Below are 16,690 nucleotides of genomic sequence, written 5' to 3' on the forward strand. Positions count from 1 at the left end.
AAGGAACAATGGATGGAAACCGAACAAGGAGAGATTTAACCTGAAAATAAGGAGAAACTTTCTGACAATGAGAATAATCAACCAATGGAACAGAAGTTGCCCTCGGAAGTTGTGGGAGCATCATCACTTGAGACTTTCAAGAAGAGATTGGACTGCCTTTTGTCAGAAACGGTGTAGGGTCTCCCGCTTGGGCAGCGGGGGGGGGGTTGGAGTAGATGATCTACAAGGTCCCTTCCAACTCTGATTATCAGATTAAAAGCATATTTCCCCCCTTATTGCAAGTGCTATTTGTGATGTAGCATTGTAAAAAAAAAAAGTCTCCTTCTAACTGGTTGCTTTTCACATTTTTGAAAGAAATGTGTTTAGGGTTTGCAGTAAGAAATCATTAGAATCAGCAAAGTGAGTACTAACTACTGAGTAAAGGTGTTTTTTTTTTCCCCCTCCTACTGAATTTCTCATCTGCTTGGCACTTGTTTCTCCAGAGCCTTGAGTGCTGCTGCCCCGGATTAGGGAGGCAGCCTCTGTAGTTTGCTTGCAGGAACGGTGTGTCTCATTTGAATCCTTGAATAATCAGACCATCAGCTCTCTTTTTGTTTTACTAATAGCAGCAGAGTTGTAAAGGTCTAATGAGGCTTAATGGCTCCAGGTGGGTGTCTAACTCTGGAGTACAAAGGAATCGCAAGCAGCAAACCATTTCCAAGTCCTTGAAGGAGATGATTAAAGGCATGTTAGCAATCTCAATGGCAGGGCCAGTATTCCTGTCTACCTGATTTCCCAAGATAAGGTGTGTATTTAGAGGCATTGTTAGACTGGTTGAGAATCCCTTTCAGAATAACAGGGTTGGAAGGGATCTTGGAGATCTTCTAGTCCGGAGGCCTTCAAACTTGACAGCTTTAAGACTTGTGGACATCAACTCCCAGAATTCTTCCTCCAGTCTTGTTAGCTCAGGAATTCTGGGAGTTGAAGTCCACAAGTCTTAAACTTGCCAAGTTTGAAGAGCCTTGTTCTAGTCCAACCTCCTGCTCAGGCAGGAAACCCTATGGCTGTTCAAGCTTTTCTTAAAAACCTCCTCATAACTTTTGGAGGCGGGTCATTCCACTGATTAATTGTTCTAACTGTCAGGAAATTTCTCCTCAGTTTTAAATTGCTTCTCTCCTTGATTAGTTTCCTTCCATCGCTTCTTGTCCTGCCTTCGGGTGCTTTGGAGACTAGCTTGACTCCCTCTTCTTTGGGGCAGCCCCTGAGATATTGGAACACTGCTATTATGCCTCCCCTAGTTCTTCTTTTCATTAGACTAGACATACCCAATTTCTGCAACCATTCTTTATATGTTTAAGCCTCCAGTCCCCTAATCATCTTTGTTGCTCTTCTCAGCACTCTTTCTAGAGTCTAAAACATCTTTTTTACATCGTGGTGACCATAACTGGATAAATATTCCAGGTGTGATTTTACCAAGGCATTATAAAGTGGCATTAACACTTCATGTGATCTTGATTCTATCCCTCTGTTAATGCGGCCTATGACTGCTTTGGCTTTTTTGGCAGTAGAAGCACACTGCTGCCTCATATTTAATTGATTGTCCACTGGGACTCCAAGACCCCTCTAGCAGTTACTACTGTTGAGCCAGGTACCAGCTATTCTATACTTGTGCGTTTGTTTTTTCTTGCCCTAAATATAAAAACTTACTTTTCTTATAATGCACTGCAAGACCAAAGCAAGTTAGGCATTGAAGTGGAAGTTAAAGGAAGTGCAAATTGGATATCCCAAAGGTGCTTTTCAAAAGGCTGCTGGAATTTCTTAGTAAGCTAATTAAAGTGGTTAGATGTTTTGCAGAGTTGTAAGCAACTGGGTTGATGCCACTGAGAAGAGGTCTCAGTGGAGTTCCCTCTTCGTGGATTTTGGGGCGTCCATGTATATATGGAGTGGCTTCCCCAGGGTAAAGGCGGTAGTATTGTGGCTTATCAATGACATCAGTGATTATTATAGGGCAGTGTGGGTTAACCTTTTTGGGCTCCTATGCCAAAAATTGCATGTGTGCGCTCGCTCGTGTACCAGCACCCAGAAGGCAATGCACGCAGTCCCTCCTACGTCTCCTGTGCATGTGCGCACAATACCCCTCCTTACTGCACTGTGCCTCCCAGCTGATTTTCGGCCCGTTTGAGGCCTTTTTCGACCTGCCAGATGCTTGAGGGAAGCCTCTGTAGGCTTTGCAGGCCGAAAGATGGGCCCATTTTGTCACTTCCGGTATTTCCGGAAACACAGGAAGTGACAAAACGGGCCTATTTAAGACTTGTGGATTTCAACTCCCAGAATTCCTGAGCTAACATGACTGGAGGAGGAATTCTGGGAGTTGAAATCCACAAGTCTTAAAGCTGTCAAGTTTGAAGACCCCTGGTATACCATTTCAGACGAATGGTTAAATTAAACTGATAAATCAGTTTAATTAGACCTTCATGTGTAACCCTTGTCTTTCACACCTGACAGAAACTTACCTTTTTGTAAATGTGGTGTTTTCTACTGACCAACGTTTGGGTACTTAATAACCCCCTCTCAAAACAACTCCCATAAGAGTCATTTTGCAACAAAGTAATTATTTTACGAAACTGGCATATGGTGTTAGTTGTTCTGACCCAAACCCTTGTCCAATAAAACAAACACGAACCAAAGGGAACAGAAACCTTTTAATGATTCTTACGAATCCATGGTTAAATGGCTGCTGCAAACTAAGTAACTTTGATAAGCAGGAGCCTCGCCAAAAACTTTGTGAGGCTGCCAAAAATAACAGATAAGGTTGCCTAGAAATATTTTACAACACAACAGTCTTCAAATACCAGCTAAGATACTGCAGTGTCCACGAGGCTGGAGTTTCAAAATGTCTTTGCTTCCTGCGAAGAATGTCTGATTCACAGCTGGCTTTTATCTTCTTGAAGGAGGGGCCATTAACTTGCAGCCTTACTCCCGAGTCGCCCTGCTGCTGCAGCCGCTCTTTCCTGCAAGCAGCCCTGCGTGCATGCACACTTGGCACAGGCTCCTCGGGAACCTCCTCATTGCTGCTGCCAACCCCCACAATCTCTGAAGGCAGCAGTCCACTCCCTAAGGGTCCTGGCCCCTCCTCTGAGTCCTCGCTCTCCTCAGCCGTCCACACCTGCTGCCGGCTAACCACAACACTAGTATGCACAAATGACTAAGGCAGTAGAAAGTTAATAATGATAAGATTTGAATGGAGGTCATTGTGGGTATTTTCACCTTAATTTCCTGATCTTTGTGCTATACTGCAGTGGTTCTCAACCTGTGTTCTGTGGAAGCCTGGGGTTTGATATCACAGGGGTTCAGCAAAAGTTTGAAGAAATGTTATGATTTATATCTTGAGTTAAGCCTTGGGGGTCCGTGGCCACTGACGATATTTAAAGAAGATCCATGGTGAAGAAAAGGATGAGAACCATTGCTGTACAATTATCTGGACATTGTTGGATCCCAATTCTCAAATAAGAAGCAGATTTGAAACAATACTTAAATTCTGGCTCACTTGCTTTATAAATATTTAGTCTTAGTTTCAATCTGGCATTCAACTATATAGTTGGCGAGTTCCCATTAAGAAACCGCTCATTAACCGCTATATAGTTGGCGAGTTCCCATTAAGAAAACTTCATGCAGTTGTGCAGATTTTCAAATTTTGTTTTTTTGACGTGGCGGACAGATTCCGGGCACAGATTCTTTAAATCATGTCTTTATCTCCTGTTTCATTCAAGGTGATCAGCTTCTTTAGCTCACGGATCGATCATCCTGGAGCTGCGCTGTCAGTGGAACGGGTACTCGAAATTATCAAACAGGGAGCTGTTGCCCTACCCAAAGCCAGGCTCCGGGTGAGTGTGGCAAAACTAATTTTAAGAAAACTTTCTGTTTTTCAGTTTCCTGAAATTTCTTGCACGGAGAAACTTTCCTTCCTTGTTTTTACCTCATATACCCAAAGTCCCGAAAAGAGGGTTTTTTTTCTAATATTCTTAAGGTAGATGGCAGAGAGACTATTTAGGCTTTTGTAAATCCACCCTAGTGCTTTGAATTACCAATAGCAATAGCACTTTGACTTATATACCGCTTCACAATGTTTTACAGCACTCTCTGGGTGGTTTACAATGTCGGCATACTGCCCCCAACAATCTGGGTCCTCATTTTTATCGACCTCGGAAGGACGGAAGGCTGAGTCAACTTTGAGCCGGTCAGGATTGAACTCCTGGCAGTGGGCAGAGTTTGCCTGCAATACTGCACATTCTAACCGCTGGTCCACCAAGGCTACAGAATTGGGCTAAAATAGACAGTCATTGCTGTTTATTGAGAACTAGCAGAGTATGGATTGTTTCTGGTGTTGGAAGAATAACTTGGGGTTCCAACTCGAGGTTGCAGAAGAATAAATAAAAATTGAGATTCAGACAGAAAGAAAAAATAAAAACAGTTTGCTTTTAGGACAGGCTGCGCAGAAATGGGGTTCAGTAGCAGATTTTTTAATAGGGGGAACCTGAAGTGTCTACATCTGATTCTAGGGTGACAAGGAGCGTGTGTGTGGGTGTACGTGTGTATGTTTATGCTGGTGAATATGCAGTTCCTCTGGGAGAACTAATTTATGTAATTCTGTGGTTGCAGACCTTATCCTTTGATATGTGGATTAGGTCTAAGTAATTTATTGGGGGATTTGAGGAAATTTGAGAAAGGGGTTTTCCCCTGTGGGCTATTTTTACTCGGTTAATTTTGTTCCAGCTTGACTGCCAATGATCTAATGTGGAGGCACTAATTCTCTGACCATTGTGGATTCTGTTTATACTGTTTCCATCTTCCCTTAACTATTACGAGTAAAATATATTTTGATATAAAACTTCTCACCATGGCTGTAATGCTCATAAAGTAGGGATTACAAATGAAGTTTCTGGGACACCTTCAAGGACAGCCACCAATAGAAAGCATGACAGTAATCTAATCCAAAGATCATTCAAACATGAATCATTGTGGCCAGATTACCCCTGCGCACGAACTATTTCTGTGGGCAAATCAATCATCTTCTGTTATTGTACAATATAAAGATACATGTAGCTAAACCTCCAGGGAAGAGCTGAATTAAAAATCATCTTCCAAGCTTGGTAGCTGCTTATTAGGAAAGAGGTGCATCCCCATTAGATTAGGATACAGGCCAAGTTAGATATAGGAACTCTCTACCTACCCTCATAAAATTGAGTGCCACGATTACGACCACAATTGAGCTCAACATTGCTGTCGCTAAACGAGACAGTGGTTCAATGAGTTTTGTCCCATTACGAACTTTCTTGCCACAGTTGTTAATTGAATCACTGTGTCCGGGTTCCAAGCAATACAGTGGAACGTAGGGTTGCGAACGTTTCTGTTCGCGACCAAATCAGGTTCCAACCAAAAAATCCACCCAATTTTGGAATTGGGTCACAATTCAAAAATTGGGTGGAGAACAAACCCGGTTGCGGCAGATTCCCTTTCTGCGCCAATTTCCCCTTCCGTGCATGCGCAGTCCGTACATTTTTTTTGTCTGCGCATGTGCAGTCGGTCGTCCGCTTCCAGTCACAACCAAATCAGGTTGCGACCGTAGTCCTGGAATTGATTATGGTCGTGACTCGAGGTTCCATTGTGCTCCCATGATAAATAGGACTCCGAGACAGGTAGATTCCTAAAAGAACTGATTTATTGGAAATATCATATTGGCACAGGCAGGTGAAAACCGACTCTGAATATTCCCACAGTTTTCACTAAGTTAAAAGTCAAAGTTTTTCCCCTTCCCCAAACAGTCAGTCATGTGATGACCCGGGGCATGCACAAAGGGCAACACAGTCAAATAAGCCATAAGAGTCCCTTTATTGTCTCCAACTTTGACCTTAATGTCCAGGTTACCTTTGGCTGGAGAAAAACTCTCCCAGGAGCAGCCTTTTAAGTGGAGGAAATCCAGTCCAAAACTGTAGAAAATTCAGTCCAGAGCAAGGTACATACAAACTGTAATTAAAAATCCAAACAAGCCAAGCTGAAGTAATTAGTTTGACAGGCAGGAAGAAAGAATTTCAGACTTGAAAACACGGCAAAACTCACACAGTTGGGATAAGCCACCATGATACAAGATAAATTCATGTTTGCTCCCAACAACTTGTTGTGCGCAGCTTCCTTTTTTTATACACTGTGTTCCCAGCTGGAGCTAATGAAGGGAATCAGGGCCCTTTCCTCCCCCATAAGCCACGCAACCCACATTGCTCTCTTCTCCGTTCTTCCCTGTGTGCCCTAGGATGAAGAGGGGGTGGGCCTGGGTCTTCCTCTGAATTTCCTCTCCTTTGCTCTACCTCTCCCATGCTTTGCCCAGCTGGACTTTGCCCTTCCCCAGTTTCTTCCACAACCAACGGAGCCACACTCTCATTCCCTGGCAGCTGTTTGGCTTCCCCCTCCAATTCAGATTCCGATAGGGGCATGACAAGTCACATGGTCCAATCAACCTGTTGGCTGGTTGACTGGTAACGTCACTCTGCCTGTCTCTGACCCCCTGTGGGACTGTCCTTGGTTCCCAAGAGAAAGTATTTTGTTTTGGCTACAAACCCCCTCTATCTCTACTCCCTAACCCTCAGTTCCAATGTGGCAACACTGAAGCTAGAAAATGGCCTCACTCAGGCCAACTTCAGGCCTGTCACACTGCAGTTTTTAAGTTAATAACAGGGTTATAAAGGGAATCTGGCTTCCCCATTGACTTTGTCTGGAAAGGAGGTTGGGATCACATGACCCTAGGACCCTGCAACCGGCATAAGTACATGCCAGTTGCCAAGTGCCTGAATTCTGGTCACATGACTATGGAGATGCTGGAGTGGTTTTAAGTGTACAAAATGCTCCCTTTTTTCAGTGCCGTTGTAACTTCGAACGGTCGCTAAAGGTAACTGTTGTAAGCCAAGGACTATTTTTATACCCCAAAACAACATATTGGAATCAATAATTGCCCCGTTAGGAGATGCAGGAGGTTCAAATAAGCAGGCCTGCTATTTAGAGTAACATCATACACAGGAACAAACTGTAAATTAAGATAACAAGGACTTACATTTGTTTAGATAATTGAGAAGACAATGTTTATGTACTGCAAATGTAACTAAGGATACTTGGATGTCTGATCCTCCACTCGCTTTCCCACAGAACATAAATGGTGTGTGATGTTCTTAACGTTTTGTTGAATATTCCAACTCAGTGGTGGGTCATTGCAGATCCCTAAGTGGGGAATTGCTGCAATTTTTGATCCTGCAGAAAAATTCCTGTGCTGTTCTTTCATAAGACCCTGCTACCCACTACAAGACTTTTAAGTTCAGATATCTCTAACCACATACAGGTAGTCCTCAATTTACGATTACAATCGAGCCCCAGATTTCTGCTGCTAAGTGAGACATTTGTTAAGTGAGTTTTGCCTGCATTTTGCGACATTTCTTTCCCCAGATGTTAAGTGAAACACTCAGTTGTTAAGTTAGCACAATGGCTGTTCAGTGAATTTGGCTTCCCCATGGACATTGCTTATCGCGAGGGGTACGGTGGCCTAGAGGTAGAGCTCTCGTCTCACAATCAGGAGGCTGTGAGTTCGATCCTAGCTACAGGCAGATATTCCTCTCCCTGGGCACGATGAAGCACGCTCTCATAGAACAAGTAGGAAAAAAGTTTGAATCCCACCACTGTCTGCTGAATATAACTCCGCATTGGCAACAGGAAGGGCATCCAGCCAGTAAACACTCAGCTCCATTCAGTTGCCCTGACTCCACCCTGCAAGGGATGAAGGTGTCATTAAAAGGGGATGAGAATGATTGACACTGCTTGTCCCAAGGTCATAAAAGGTGATCCTATGACCCTCCCTTCAAAACACTGCAACTGTCATAAGTATGAGTCAGTTGCCAAGCCTCTGAATTTTGATTGTATGATCGTGGGGATGCCATGACAGTCCTAAGTGTGAAAAACGGCCAGCCTTTTATCAGTGCAGTTGAAACTTGGGATGGTCACTAAATGAACTGTTTGTAAATCGAGGCAACTGGCATGTGTTTATGGTGGTTGAAACATCCTGGGTCATTTGATCACCTTTTGTGACCTTCTGACAAGCAACGGGGAAACCAGATTCGCTTAAGAAGTGAGGTACTAACACCGCTCTATAAAGCCTTAGTAAGACCACACCTAGAGTACTTTATCCAGTTTTGGTCACCACATTTTAAAAAAGATGTTGAGACTCTAGAAAAAGTGCAGAGAAGAGCAACCAGGATGATTAGGGGACTGGAGTCTAAAAGATATGAAGAACAGTTGTGGGAACTGGGCTTGGCTAGTCTAGGGAAGAGAAGGACGAGGGGAGACAGGATAGCAGTCTTCCAATATTTGAGGGGCTGCCACAGAGAGGAGGGTGTCAAGCTATTTTCTAAAGCACCTGTAGGCCAGACAAGGAATAATGGATGGAAACTGAACAAGGAGAGAGATTCAACCTGGAAATAAGGAGAAACTTTCTGACAGTGAGAACAGTCAACCCATGGAACAGCCTGCTCTTGGAAGTTGTGGGAGCATCATCACTTGAGACTTTCAAGAAGAGTTTGGACTGCCATCTCTCAGAAATGGTGTAGGGTCTCCTGTTTGGGCGGGGGGTTGGGCTAGATGACCTACAAGGTCCCTTCCAACTCTGATTATCTGTTATCTGTTAACAACCGTGCTACTAACTTAATAACTGCAGTGATTCACTTAACAATTTAAGTCAATGCGGGAAGCCAGGTGCCAGATTCACTTAAACAACCGGGTTAACCAATCTAACATCGGCTCTCAATCGCATAACAACCCTAGCGAGAAAGGCCATAAGCTCAGATACACCTAACCGCATACAAGGTGGCTCTCAATAACGACCACAATCGAGCCCCGGGATTTCTGTTGCCAAGCGAGAGGTCGTCGAGTAAGTCTCGCCCCACTTTTATGACCTTTCTTGGCTACCGTTGGGCTCGTAAGTCGAGGAGCCCACCTGTCAAAGAGCTGCAGAGAGCCAAAAGGCATTTATTTGGCAAGTCAAGGTCTTGAGAACTGGGAAAGGAGGAGGCAGCCTCTTGCTCTGACTGGTGTTCAAGATAAGTGCAACATAATTAGCTGTCAGTTTAAAAGGGCTGCTGGCTGTTTTTTTTATTTTATTTTATTTTTTTGCTGTCTCCTGCAGGAGAAGTCCAAACTGGGTAATTAACCGCCTTAGATGATAGCAGCGGGAGCCCGGGAGATAAAAGGGCAGGTGTTGAAATATCCAGCTCTGAAGTATTTTTCCCTTCACCTTGTGGGAGGAGGAGATAGAACAACCACGTTAATAGGCCTGGGTCTCCAGGGTTGGGGAGGCGGCAGCATTCAAAGGTAGAGCTGTCTCCTTCCCTTAGACAAGGCGGCCCACACTTGCAGGGTTTCCATTTTATGGCAGAAGATTATGAGGAGGAGGCACTTGAAGATCTGGGCGATTAGCCCAAGTGGCATTGGGTCTTCCCTGTTATCTTTTTTTCCCCCACTTCCAAAGTTCAGAGTCTCTGTCTGTCTGTCTGTCTGTCTCTTTCTCTCTCTCTCTCTATCCCCCTCCCTCCCTCTGTCTCTTTCTTTCCTGTCTCTCTCTTTTCTCTCTCTCTCTCTCCCTTCCTCCTCTTTTCTCTGTCTCTCTTTCTTTTTCCTCTATTTCTCTCTCCCTCCCTCCCTCTTTCTCTTTCTCTCTCTCTCCTGTCTCTCTTTTCTCTCTCTCTCTCCCTTCCCCCTCTCTTTTCTGTCTCTCTCTTTCTTTTTTCCTCTATTTTTTGCTCCCTCCCTCCCTCTTTCTCTTTCTCTCTTTCTCCTGTTTCTTTTCTCCCTCTCTTTCTCTCTCCCTCCCTCTGTCTCTCTTTCTCTTTCCTGTATCTCTCTACTGTCTCTCTTTCTCTCTCTCCTGTCTCTCTCTTTTCTCTCTCTCTCCCTTCCCCCTCTCTTTTCTCTGTCTCTCTTTCTTTTTCCTCTATTTCTTTCTCCCTCCCTCCTTCTTTCTCTCTCTCTCTTTCTCTCTCCCTCCCTCCGTCTCTCTTTCTCTTTCCTGTATCTCTCTCCTGTGTCTCTCTCTCTCCTGTCTCTTTTCTCTCTCTTCTCTCCCTCCCTCTGTCTCTCTTTCTCTTTCCTGTATCTTTCTCCTGTCTCTGTCTCTCTCCTCTCTCTCTCTCTTTCTTTTTCCTCTCTTTCTCTCTCCCTCCCTCCCTCTTTCTCTCTCTCTCCTGTCTCTCTTTTCTCTCTCTCTCTCTCCCCCTCTCCCTCCCTCCCTCTGTCTCTCTTTCTCTTTCCTGTATCTTTCTCCTGTCTCTGTCTCTCTCTCTCTCTCTCTCTCTCTTTCTTTTTCCTCACTTTCTCTTTCCCTCCCTCTCTCTTTCTCTCTCTCTCCTGTCTCTCTTTTCTCTCCCTCTCTCTCCCCCTCCTCTCTATTCTCTCTCTCTCTTTTTCCTGTATCTCTCTCCTATCTCTCTCTCTCTCTCCCTCCCCCCTCTTTTCTCTCTCTCTCTCCTTCCCCTTCCCCCTTCCTTCCTTTGGGTGAAAGGATCTCTGGTTTGAGGATTTGGGACTCAGGGAAAGCGAAACCCTATCTGGGAGTTATCTAAGCATTTTTTGTGAAGGTTAGGCCCGATAGCTGCCTTCCCCCTCTTTTGGGGTAATATGTGGGTTAACCTGTTCCGAATGCCAGACGTTTACTAACTGGAAGCTGATGTTCAACTTTATGGGCTACATAGCCTTTAAAGAGATCGCATTCAAATGCTTTTGAAAGAAATTTCCTGCCTGTTGATCTATTTGAAGAGAAAACATTTATTTTATAAATGGTTTTTCCCCTCTTGGGCTTCCCAGTTTTATTTGTCCATTGCTCTGGGTGGTGGGTGGTTGTTGTTTTTTTTTTAAAGTAATTATTATTCCTTTGTCTTCCCACATACTACCCGTAACTTGCTGTATTATTTATGCCTGCATTGCATAGAATAGCTCGTGTTTGTTAAATCTTTCTTAGCAGAGCATTGAAATCCGTCCCTTAAAATTCAAACTGGAAGGGAAAAATTGTGCTCTGTTCAGTTTATTTGTATGCAAAATCCTCTTTCCCTCCAGTCCAAAATATGGGCTTTCCCCTCCCAGCAGATGACTACAAATGCACTAAAAAAAATTTTTTTGGGGGGGGAAGCCCCTCCAAAACTAGCTGCAGGGATGAATAACCAAAGGAGGCTCTTAGAATTAGTACAATCTTAATCCCAAAATGAATATTACAGAATGGATGTACAATTCCTTTGGATAAGATAACTATGCCTGGTCTGTTAGTAAGACTCTCCAAAAGCAAGCATTTATAATCCTCAAGCAATTGTAGCTACAGGACTACAGGAACAGAAAAATATTACTTTTTTCCCCCCCATGGGGAAAATTACAGTTTTGAATTTTGAAATATAAGGTTGAGAATAGGTGGCTAAGATTTAAATGTACAGAAAGAAAGATTAATTTGAGAGGCGTAACAATTTATGCTTGGTTGGCTTGGTTCGTGAAGTGGTTTCAAGAAGAATCTGGATTGGTTCTCCCGGATCTGTGAATACCGATAGTCCTCGGCTTACAACAGTTCATTTAGTGACCATTCAAAATTACAATGGCACTGAAAATAGTGATTTATGAACATCTTTTCATATTTACGACCATTTCAGCATCCTCGTGGTCACGTGATCAAAATTCAGACACTTGGCAACTGATTTCATATTTATGACAGTTGCAAATGTCCCAGGATCATATCATCAGCTTTTGTGACCTTCTGACAAGCAAAGTCAATGGGGAAGCCTAGTTTCATTGAACAACCATGTTACTAAGTTAACAATTGCAGTGATTCACTGTGGCAAGAAAGGTCGTAAAATGGGGCAAGATTTTAAAAAATGTTTTGCTTAGCAACATAAATTGTGGGCTCAATTGTAGTTGGAAGTTGAGGACTACCTGTACTTGAATGATATGTCTATACTGGACTAAATTCCAAGACAGGATGTGTTCTGGCCAAGGATTCTGAGACTGTAATTACGCACACGCTTATTTTAAAAACAAGACTTATTTTATTACAATGCTGCAAATTGTTTTCATTCCCAGCCAGTAATGAATCTCAAACAGTCCCTCGAGATAAGCATCCACCTTTCTTTTCTGTGAAGTGCTGCCAATAACAGAAGTATCAAATGAACTAGAAAAAAACAACAACAAAGTACAAGGAGTTTCAAGAATGAATCTGAACAAACAATTTTGCTTCCTGCAAAGTTTTCGTCATCTTGGTCTGACCTTTATACCTGATGGGAGGGGCAATCACCTCCCAGCCTTACTCCTGAGTCACCCCTTTTGTTTCAGCTGCTCTCGCCTTCTAGCAGCTCTGTGCTCGCGCACACTGGGAACAGGCTCCCTTTGTTCCTCTGCCTCGCTGCTGCCAGACTCCGAAGACTCCGGAGACAGCAACCCACTCCCAGATGGTCCTGGCCCCATCTCTGCCTCGGACACAGGACCCTTGTCTGAGTCCTTTCCAGACTCCCTGACTGGTCCCCGTTCTTCCCCACTGTCCGATTCTGTTGCCATCTGCAAAGGCTGCCGGCGAACCACAACAGGATGTGAATAGGGCTACTAGATGGATTTTTTCCCCCTTCTGGTTACACGTTGTCTCTGGGCAGTTTATAATCTCTCTTTTTTTTGGACATAGGAGTGTGGAGTGGGTGAAATCTTTCTCTTTTTATTTTTTTAGCCTTAGCTGGCAGACAGATCTGATAGACTTCAATTCCTGTCATCTGGTGTCCTAGAGAAAACTCTTTAGATCTTCATAGGATATATGAATGCAGACCCTAGATAAGCATTGGGTATAAATGGTCTTAATTTGGTTTCTTTGCTGAATGTGAGTTGCACTCAGTGACCTTTTATTACTGTAATAATTCCCAGCACACCCTATTGTTGAAATCTAAACCTTCTAGAAAAGATTAAAGCAATTGCATTTTGACAGATGGTTATATGAAATATCCACAAAAATGAATTTCTGGAGAGTTGAAAATGTCATCAACATAGCAAATATAATATCCCTTCTTGACTTAAAAATATCAGGGAAGTCTAAAGTTTCCTGAAAAAGTTTTTTTTTTTAAGTCTCGTTCATTGCAAGGATTAGTTTATTTTGCTGCTAGAAAGAGAAGTTATTTTTCCACATAAGGTCCTAGTTACATTTAAGATTGGTCAAAGGATTGCTTGATTTAACAGCAGTGGTGTTTATCATGGCATCCATAACCTCTGTATAATTCTGCAAGCGAATTATACATGTGTTGAAATGACCTTATTTATATATTATTGTTAATGCTTGAAACACGGGATGTGCACTCTTACCTCACCCCAGGTATCAATAAGCCCTCACAATACTCTAGTGCATATTTCAATAAATATAACTATAGAGAAAGAGAAGTCGACCAGATGGGCTGTGGGAAATTTATTTTTAAATTGTGAATAACCAGAGAATTCAAAGCACCTGAAGTTTGCTTATATATTGTAGCTGCCATTTCAGTTCTGGAGTTAAACAATATTCCTAATTTTGTTTAGATCAAAACATTAAGCATGATAATTAAACCAGTGTAGCGGTTTAGGTGCTGGCCTAGAAAACAGGAGGCTGAGAGTTCTAGTCCTGCCTTAGGCATGAAATCCAAGTAGATGACTTTGGGTCAAACACCAGGAGATGGTGAGTTCTAGACTTACCATAGGCACGAAAGCTAGCTGGGTGACTTCAACCCAACCTACCTCACAAGGTTGTTGTTGGGAGGAAATAGGAGGAGTAAGGCATGTTCACCACCTTGAATTACTTATTATGTAATAAAACCTAATACATAAATTATCTATGTCAGCATTCTTCCATCTCAACAGCTTTAAGCTGTGCGGATTTCAACTCCCAGAATTCCCCAGCTGAGACATGGAGATGGAGAAATTTATGTTCTGGAGAAGAGATATCAGACAGGCAGCGATAGGGGAATGTGCCACTCAGGAGGCAGAAATGCTGACTAACGCAAGGCAGAATGACTTAATGTATTTTACTTGTCTTTCTAGCCTTAAAGCTATAAAAAGTCCTCTCATGCTTCAATGGTACCCTTTGGTCCTTGTTGAAAAAAGTGTAAGCCCAACGTTTCCCTCTCAACATGGGCAAAGGCCATTAAACGAGAATTCCTTGAATTTGTGCCATGAAAGCTCATTCATATAGTATCCAATTTTTATGGTAAGCAAGCCACAGAATTCTGTGACAGAACATAATTACCCAGCTTTTCCGCTTTAGGGAGCGCTCCATAAAACATTTTTCTTTGTAACTTAACAACCTTATTTTTGTCCTGCATCCAAGAATGTGAGGAGTAAGTTGCTTAGCATTTTGCATAGCGGCAGCTAAGCTGCCACTAATGGTTACCAAGGAGCAGGAGTTTGATCTTTAGGAAAAATCCTATTTATTTATATTTAATCAATTTATATACCATCTCAGTCATGAAAGCAAATAACTGGGTTCTTTATAGCTTTGGAAGAGCCCCCATGCACGGGTGTACTATAAGAAGGATTTTTAAGAGAGAGCCCCTGAAAACAATCCTGCAGAATTTTATGTCAGTTTCAATTTATTACGGCCAAAAGGGACAAATACTTTGTGCTACGAGCTTTTCCCACATCAGATAATGTGGGTTTTAGTTGCATGCCATTTGTGCTTCAGTAAATGTGTTAACCAGGAAAGTATCAGCAAGAGTCTTATTTTTGTTTACTTGTTTATTTCTCAGAATGAATGTAAACTGTGAGGTCCTTGGTGCTCTCTGAGCTTGGTGGTTTCGTTGCAGACGTTTTATTACCAAACTAGGTAACATCATCAGTGCACTCATAATGTTACCTAGCTTGGTAATGAAACGTCTGCAGGAAAACCACTAAGCTCAGAGAGCACCAAGGACCTTACAGTTCAACCCTGAGCTATAAATATTCTCTTCTAAGGATATAAAATATGATGCACACCCTCCCCCCAACATTCACCTCTGAATGCAAAATTCTTCCAATGAAATGGTAAAGTATCACGGATAATGCCTGCCATATTCTTCCTTCAGCATATGGAGTTGTTAACTGCAAGTTGCTGTGATGGACGCAACCATAGATAGCTTAGGAAAAGATTCCAGAGAAATATATGAAAAATAATTGTTTTCTTTGGTTGCTGGACATAATAATAAAAGGATACCCTTCTTTTGAGGGGATGTAGAAGTGGCTTTCACAAAAGGTGAAAGGCCTAAGCTTGTCATCCTCTGCTTATAAAATTCCTGAGAGAGCTGCCCTTTTAAAACATTTATTTATTTTTTAAATAGTGAAGCACCATAACGATAAACAAAAACCCTGCATTACCAACAGAGAAAAAAAAGGTGTATCATGATTATACTGTACACTGAAAAAAGGAATTGTAAATATAGTGATTAGGAAACTAAAAATGACAAAAGAAAAAAAATCTATGCAATGACAATAGATAACAATATAAAATTAATGCAGTCCTAAATATAGACTGATTTCTGCCAATGTACACTGTCCTCTTCCAATTTGTACATCACTAAGACTTTTCAGCTAGATAACAAATTCATTTCCTGGATCTGTTCCTTAAAATCAGAAAAATAAGTTTCTTTCTAGTTATATCAATTTATCCTCTTTGCCATGCTCCTAGATCTGTAAAGCCAAAGCTGTTGATGAGATGGTCGAGTCTGTATTTTAGGAATATAAATCTATATAAATGTTAATAAATGTAATAAATAAGGCTCAACATCCCATCAAGATCCTTAACTATAATATTTCTTCCTAGCTGAAACATCTTCCTAATTAGCTCCAGTTAGCCAAACAGCAAACCAAAGGAATTGTTAATTTGAAATTTAATAAATCAATAAATTGCTAATTTATCAGCAAAGGTAATTGCTGATGTGGCAGTTATCTTCTGGTTCTTCACAGTGGTATTAAAGTGGCATGCTATTTTGTTGAAGCATATTTTACAATCTTTACACTATAGATAAACAACCATTCAGTGTTCAATGTGATTGAACAACCATTCAGTGTTGTAATGGCATTGAAAGAAGTGGCTTACAAGAGGTCCTCTCACTTATGACCATTGCATTCTCACAGTCACATGAACAAAATTCAGACTCCGGCAACTGGCATGTATTTAAAATTATTGCACATCTTGCAGTCACATGGTTGTCATTTTTAATCTTCCCTGAAGGTTTCTGAATGGGAAAAGCCAGATTCACTTAATAATCATGTGGTTCATTTAACGATTACAGTAATTTCGCTTAATGGCTGTGGCAAAAAAAATATCATAAAATCTGACACAACTCAGTTAACAACCAAATTACTTAGCAACAGAAGTTCTGGTCCCAATTGTGGCTGTAAGTTGAAGACTACATGTATTGTTTTATTGTATGTGCTATGGAAAGTAAAGAGCACATACGGATTTTACTCCGCTAAGTTGTTGCAGACTATAAGGGGGGAGGGGCTACTCATCTCTGTTTCAAGGCCATTGAGCCAATGCTATCTGAAGACATTTCTGCAGTCATGTGGCCAGCCTGACTATTACCCTCCCACCAAAGCGGTACCTATTTATCTACTCACAGTTGCATGCTTTCGAACTGCTAGTTGAGCAAGAGCTGAGACAAGTAAC

General features: G+C 42.1%; 1 protein-coding gene across 10 annotated transcripts in view; it reads left to right on the forward strand.

The window, feature by feature from the left end:
• The window catches only part of DYM (dymeclin), a 245,106-nt gene that overhangs the window by 196,068 nt on the left and 32,348 nt on the right, over positions 1–16,690 (forward strand). For all 10 annotated transcript variants that reach the window (XM_087927522.1, XM_087927523.1, XM_087927518.1 and 7 more), the window contains one exon: positions 3,750–3,863. In XM_087927522.1, the coding sequence (XP_087783648.1) occupies positions 3,750–3,863 (114 nt within the window). The remainder of the gene's footprint in view (positions 1–3,749; positions 3,864–16,690) is intronic.

This window comes from Pseudonaja textilis, chromosome 2 (assembly GCF_049901715.1).
Source record: "Pseudonaja textilis isolate UNSWEBS1 chromosome 2, rPseTex1.2, whole genome shotgun sequence".
In the NCBI taxonomy this organism is placed as follows: domain Eukaryota; kingdom Metazoa; phylum Chordata; class Lepidosauria; order Squamata; family Elapidae; genus Pseudonaja; species Pseudonaja textilis.